The sequence below is a fragment of the Crassostrea angulata genome, chromosome 9 (genome assembly GCF_025612915.1).
Source record: "Crassostrea angulata isolate pt1a10 chromosome 9, ASM2561291v2, whole genome shotgun sequence".
NCBI classification, from domain to species: domain Eukaryota; kingdom Metazoa; phylum Mollusca; class Bivalvia; order Ostreida; family Ostreidae; genus Magallana; species Magallana angulata.
In genome coordinates, this window is record NC_069119.1 from 2,235,751 (window position 1) to 2,243,256 (window position 7,506).

At 36.5% G+C, this 7,506-nt stretch overlaps 1 protein-coding gene across 1 annotated transcript; it reads left to right on the top strand.

The window, feature by feature from the left end:
* Nucleotides 1-715: 715 nt before the first annotated feature.
* On the top strand, nucleotides 716-4,496 carry LOC128163683 (uncharacterized). Its single transcript, XM_052827312.1, has 2 exons — nucleotides 716-1,168; nucleotides 3,421-4,496. The coding sequence occupies exons 1-2, from the start codon at nucleotides 967-969 to the stop codon at nucleotides 4,413-4,415; spliced, it is 1,197 nt and encodes a 398-aa protein (XP_052683272.1). The 5' UTR covers nucleotides 716-966; the 3' UTR covers nucleotides 4,416-4,496.
* The last annotated feature ends 3,010 nt before the right edge of the window (nucleotides 4,497-7,506 follow it).

A 7,506-nucleotide genomic window follows, 5' to 3' on the forward strand; every position in this document is an offset into this window, starting at 1 on the left:
TGGGTGCTATGTTGTTATGTCCAGCATGCTTGGATCTTCTGGTAACCATTTAGCCCCCTTATGGTTGGGTGCTGTTGTCATGTCCAGTACGGTTGGATTATGATATATGGCTTACCAAGGAGCCTCTTTATGGTTTAGGTGCAACGTTGTAATATCTGATGTAGTTGGATTATGTTTGGCGGTTTACCTATGATGTTATATCCAGTGTGGTGGTGTTATGATATGTTTACTTATTGGTCACCATATGGCTTAGTGATCAGTTATCATATCCAGTGTGACTAGTCTATGAGGTGTTTAGATAATTAGCTTCTACATGGTTGAGTGTTAGGTGGTTACCTTAATGTGGGGTGAGTTATACATACTTTGCATGCATATTGAGTTTGCAGTACAAGTTTGGTTAGCTTTGTGAACAAAGATGTATAGATAGGTTTAAATTTTGAGTTCTTTTATGGTAAGCTGCTAGGTCTACATGTATGGTATAGTTGTAGGTTATCAATTCTAAAAGTTTGGTTTAATATATATGTTTGGTAACCATTATTTTGAATCATGGGATATGTGTTTAATAGCATATTTGGTTTAGCATATTTGTGCTTTGGATTGTAGGTCAGAAACTTGTGGTTAACGGAGTCAATGTACATGTACTTGCCATTACTTTTGTACTTACATTACATTTTTCAATGGTTTAAGTCATTACTGAATGACATCAAATTTTTGATGTATTATAAATTTAGGTTTGATGGTGTGATTCCAATTGTTAAAAGGCATGAATAGGCACAAATAAATCCAAAAATTTTAATCTCTGTTCACACATTGGAAGGACTCACTGGGGTTTAGGATAAAGTTCAAGTTGGGTTTTAGATCCTGTAGGAATTTACTGTTATTGATAAGGCAATGTATCAAGAATAAGGGTTGGTTACATTAAGTCATAGAAAACTTCAGCTGTAGGGTACAGTTTTTTACAGCGTGATGCCTAGACCAAAAGTTGGTGTGAAAAGAAAAAGAGCTGGTTCGGCGGAAAGAAAAGGAGCAAAGTCCAAAAAAGGTCAGAGCTCTGATCATCAGGAGGAAACATTGGTAGAGAGAGTAACACAGGCGGTGTTGGAAGCATTAGAGGACAGAGCTGTCCCCGCCATTCCAGACAGGAGCGAGTCCCCCCAGAGTTTGGATGGTGAGTCTGATTCAGAGATTACATTTAAAGAGATAGAAAGGTCAAATGATGAGTATGCTTCCAGTGAGGCAATAGATACTTTTACTTGGTCAACCCCTATTTCGGCTATGGTTCCTCAGAAGTTGAAACAGAAAATATGGGAGGATCAGTTTATTGATCTCGCGGTACTGCTCCCTAATAACTTGGTTCCTGGTCCAGAGAGTAGCAACTATACATTTAAACTCGAGAAGAATGACAACATATCGGTAGTACCAAAAAAGGCCAAACAGTCTATTAACTCCATTTTTCAATGGACGACAGCTTTCTTGCGCTTTGTTGCCATATATGCTGAGAAATTTCCAAATGGAACACCAAATCTCATAAAACATGCAGAGACAGTACGTGACATGGCTGCATCGGGAAATGTGTCATGGCAAACATATGATAAGCAAATAAGAATGGATAGACAGATAAGGGGTACTCCATGGGGTAAAATTAATGTAGAGTTCATGCTGCAGGCCCAGAGATCCAGACAAGAAAACAAGCAGTCCTTTCGTTCCTTTCGTACAAGGCCTGGACAAAGATCAGCTTTTACAAACCAATTACCAAGAGGTATCTGCTGGTCTTACAATAGAGAGGGAGGTTGCAAGCTTGAGCGCTGCAAATTTCAGCACATCTGTACAGAATGTAAGAAAAACCACCCTAAAACAAAATGCAGAACCCAAGCAGTCGTTAAGAACCAAAGTGTCAACTCCTCTTTGGGAACAACAAAACAACAATGAAATTGTAACCCCAGTAAGACCCGAAGTTTTGAAGTATTTTTTAAAGGGCTATGATACTGCTATGGCAGATTATCTGGTGGCAGGTTTTACTTACGGGTTTGAATTGCATTATGAGGGACCAAGACAATTCAGGTCATCTAAAAATCTTTTGTCGGCTTTGCAGAACCCTGTTATTGTGAACAAAAAACTACAAAAAGAGCTCGAGGCTCACAGAATAGTGGGACCTTTTGTTACACTCCCTTTTGATAATCTCCAAATTTCCCCTATTGGTATTGTGCCAAAAAAAGAAAAGGGTCAGTTTAGGCTCATACACCATTTATCTTTTCCTGAAAACAGTTCTATTAATGATTTTATACCAGAAGTGTTTACAAAAGTCCATTATGCTTCTCTTGATGATGCTATGAATATTATTGTTTCATTGGGTAAGGGTTGCCTGATTGCCAAAACTGACATTGAATCAGCTTTTCGCATCGTACCTATTTGCAGAGAGGATCATGAATTACTGGGTTTTCAGTGGGATGGTTGCTTTTACTTTGATAAATGCTTACCCATGGGTTGCGCTAGTTCTTGTTCTATTTTTGAGAAATTTTCCTCAGGACTAGAATGGATTGGTAGGGTAAAGGGTCACATTCCACACATAGTACATGTTTTGGATGATTTCTTATTTATCGGTCCACCTGGATCAGAAATTTGTAATCAGAGTTTGTTAGTTTTCAGACTTATTTGTGAGAGCTTAGGTGTTTATTTAAAGGAGGAAAAGACATTTCAGGCAAATACAAATTTAGTGTTCTTGGGTATTGAGATTGACACTGTGGCGATGGAGATTAGGCTTCCTGAGGACAAATTGGTTAAGCTACAAAAAGCGATTGATGCAGTGAAATACAAACGCAAAGTTTGCCTAAGAGAACTTCAGTCTTTAATAGGACTGCTTAATTTTGCATGTCTTGTGATTATACCAGGACGCACTTTCTTAAGACGACTTATAGACCTTACTAAAGTATTGCAAAGCCACATCATCACAAGGATCTTACTAAAGAGAGTAGGCAAGATTTAGCGGCTTGGTCATTATTCATCTATCATTTCAATGGGAAATCCATATTGTTTAAACACATTTGGAAGACATCAGAGCAGTTACATTTATATACTGACGCTGCTGGCTCTTGGGGTTTTGGAGCTGTGTTTGGAAGAAAATGGTTCTATGGAGCTTGGCCAGAGAGTATGAAAGAATATAATATTACTCTAAAAGAATTATTTCCAATTGCTGTAGCTGTGGAAGTATGGGGCCGCGTTTTGCAGAATTCATGTGTGATTTTCCATTCTGATAATGCTGCAGTGGTCAACATAGTAAATGCACAGACATCAAAGGATTCGAAAATCATGATTTTGGTTAGAAGACTAGTGTTGGCACTTATGAAGTACAATATATTGTTTTCTGCAGAACACATTCCAGGTTTGTTCAATACTCTACCTGATTTACTTTCACGGTTACAGGTCAAAAAATTTCTGGAGGTGTCATTGGACAGCGAGGACGAACCAACAGCCATACCAAGCCACCTTTTGCAGCTATCCAAAACACAGCTGTTACCTTGATTGAGGCAGCTTTGGCCCCTAATACAAAGATTGTCTACAAGCAGGCCCTAAATTGTTTTCAGACATTCATGCAAAGTTATTACAATACATGCAGTATTAAGGATGTTTCTCTCGAACACATTATTAGTTTCGTTTCCTATCTATTTAGTATAGGCAAAGCACCAAGCTCGATAACAACATACTTGGCAGCACTGGCATATTATTTTAAAATGTCTAATATTCCAGACTTTTCAAATCATTTCTTGATAAAGAAAATGTTAAGTGGGGCAAAGCGTCTGGCCAGCTCTCCTGATGTGAGGCAGCCTATTACTCTGGATATCCTGGAAAACCTTTTAGTAGCCGTGCCTCATGTAGCCAATTCTAGTTACCAAAGATGTTTGTTCATGGCTATGTTTATAATAGCATTTTATGCTTTCCTCCGAGTAGGAGAAATCACAGTTCGCTCCCATTCTAACCCAAACTTGCTGCTTTTGAGTAATGTATCCTTCAAGACAATAGCCAAAGCAAGTTGTATGATCATAACAATGACCAACTTCAAGCATAATCTGGGGAAAAATCCTGTGCATCTGGAAATCAAACCTCAGCCAATGCGCAAATTTTGTCCTGTGCAAATCATGAAGAATTATCTCAAAGTGAGAGGTGTGAAGGATGGACCTCTGTTTTGCTATGGCTCTGGAAGGCCTATATCCCGTTCAGAATTCTGCAAGGTGCTGAAATCGGCTTTGAAGTTCTCAAAGTTGGACAGTCATAAATTCAAAGCACACAGTTTCAGAATAGGAGCAGCAACTCAGGCTCACCTGCAGGGCTTCTCAGATTCACAAATAAGAGTTATGGGAAGATGGCACTCCGAGTCATTTCAGAGATATATCAGGGTGTCCTTGTTTCCAACATTGTAGTTTCTTTATCACAATAATGTTCTGGGATATTTGTTTTTTAGGGTCCAGTAATAATGGATAACTGGCTGAGGCGGTATCCATTATTACTGGCTATGTATTTGAGTCTTTTTAACATTCAGGTGTCTGTATGAGGTTTTAATAAATCTTAACAAGATTAACACATATACAATGTAGGATATTTGTCATATAGGGTCTACTGATAATGGATAACTGACTGAGGCAGTATCCATTATCGGTGGCTCTTTATTTTCATGATGTTGAAATCTTGCAATTTCCTTTTGTTTTATTAGAGTAAAGTGGGAAGAAGTACATTGTATTGAAGTAATAGATGTTTACAATATAGGGCATGAGACCCTAAGTGTTGCGAGTTGATGATTTATCATCTTGATAGTTTATATACTTTTCAGGTTTTATTTTAACAAGTCTTATGACAAAGATTTATCATGTTCCAGGTTTAATTTTAATATTAAGGGGCGACTATCTGAGGTGGCATCCCCATATTCGAAAAAGTAATTGGGATTAAGTTGTAAGATGTGTAACGGGTGTTACAAGGTATTTAACATCAAGATGTAGGTGTGTTCACGTGTTTTTAATTTTGTTTCTTTGGCAAGAAATGTGTGAAGAATATTTTTCAGTAGAACAATTGTTTACCTCCAGCTTTTAAAAGGGCTGACATATTTCATGATCACTTAATTAGCATTGCTTGGGAGGTGACTAACTGAGGTGGCACCTAAGGTTGTCAAGGGAAGTGTACATGGATGTTTACATGTTTAGATATATAGACATTTAGGGGCTTGTTTTGCATTGTTACAGCAATTGTTTCAGTTTAAACATGTACATTTTGCATTTGGATGCATTCCAAATATGTCTTGGTTAATAAACTTTATGATTATTGAAATGGGTTATCTAGGGCAATAACAATGTATTTCATTTCACAGTGAGCATGCATGTCAAAATTAACACATGTTATTGCATCTCTTTTTTGCTGTAAATTTAGTTAACCACTGTTCTTAATGTTCTTAGGAAATATTTTCATAAGTTGGGATAGACTAATTTCTACTTTAAATTCTGATTCTCTACTAGAATCTTTACTGTTAAACGAAGCACATTTTTGGGTGGGGCGAGGGACACTTCTCATGCAGTTCAGTGTTCCTCTAGTGGGTTATTTTTTGGGCCCCACCTTCTGCTGCATTGTTGATAATTTACTAAATGTATGCAGTCTCACATTTTCATTCTTATATTCAGTATAACTTCATCTGGCATTTTTAATAAATGCTCTTCACACAAGCCATAGTTTTTCTTTATCAAGGTAGCAGCAAAACAGAGCTGCAAATGTGCTTCAGGTTATATTCAACAGTAATAGTAATGTAGGGTTACCAGGATTTAAGAGCACATAAGTGTATTTATGTACATGTATATAAAGGAATTTATGTGATCTAAATACTTATAGTTTAAGTATTATATAGTTTTCTACTATGTTACATTTAATTAGTCATATTTGTACAGTATGAGGATTTAAAGGGTCTTTTGGGGTTTTTATACTCATACCGGTAAGAGCATTTTCAGGCTATTAGCCTGATCCTAAATATTTCAATTTTGGCTCCAAATTAGCTTGCATCGGAAGTTTTGCCCACCTCCACCCCTTCTATCCTCCTTACTAAATATTATTATTATTATTTTTGTTTGATTGGTATGGATAACTTCCTTTTGTAAAAGGTGTGGGTTATTTTTTGGGCCCCACCTTCTGCTGCATTGTTGATAATTTACTAAATGTATGCAGTCTCACATTTTTATTCTTATATTCAGTATAACTTCATCTGGCATTTTTAATAAATGCTCTTCACACAAGCCATAGTTTTTCTTTATCAAGGTAGCAGCAGAACAGAGCTGCAAATGTGCTTCAGGTTATATTCAACAGTAATAGTAATGTAGGGTTACCAGGATTTAAGAGCACATAAATTCATATAATTTTCAGCAATTGTACGATTAATTATTGGAATATAAATAATCAAACCCCACTTGCGCCCCAATTATACGTCATTTGAATTTATTGGACTGTACAGTACAAAATCGATACGTAGTGTTATCACAGGTAAAGACACTGAAAAATGTGAATATTCATTTTTTTTAGCGCGCAGAATTAGTGAATCGGTAGATAAAGTGTCTGTCGTGATCTTGTCTTAAATTTTAGACTTCATCTTCATCAAACCACTTAGATACCTTTTGTTTACAGGCTACATCACTTGTTCCAAGAAACGAGAGAGAGAGAGAGAGAGAGGAGAGAGAGAGAGAGAGAGAGAGAGAGAGAGAGAGAATGTGTGATAGACTCAACTTTACGTACATTTAATTTTAAATCACTAATATAAGCTATTTATTTAATCTAGTTGTCATATATTAAATCCTTTAATCAATAAAATAATGCACAATAGCATATTATGATGAAATTCAACCAAGCAGTTTCAGAGTCCACGTGCTATATATACTCAGCCCGTTAGCTGCATCACATGCTCCTTCCGTGAGTCGACAACAAAAACGTGTCGTTCCTTTGTTTTTCAAGTCCGAAGATAATAGAAGTATGATCAGCAATAAGTTAGTCTTACAATGTTTGTTATGTTTGATATGATTCTTACACTGCGAGCGTGAAGTTTAATTTGTATATATTCTATACGTTGAACAGAAATAAACAAACTCTCTCTCTCTCTCTCTCTCTCTCTCTCTCTCTCTCTCTTTGAATGTATGTTTGTGCATACTAACAGTGACTGAACTACTAATGTCTTACTTGAATAAATTTTATTTCTTCTAGACTCACGGTTTAAACAACGATCTCCACACAATGACTAAAAGTTTGTATACGATCTATGACCAGGTTTATAGGTTTTATCTATACAAAGCACACGTAATTAGATTGAAAAGAAAAAGCATTGACCTGTGCTCGTTCTTAATACTTGCTAGAAGTTATAATATATTATTCATCTGTTTAATTAATGAGTTTTCTTGTATATTAATGTACCGGTTGGTAAATGATTTTCTTTGTGAAATTTCCGCATTTATAAAGTTGCTAAATTGTTCTATCTACGCGCGTCGATTGTCT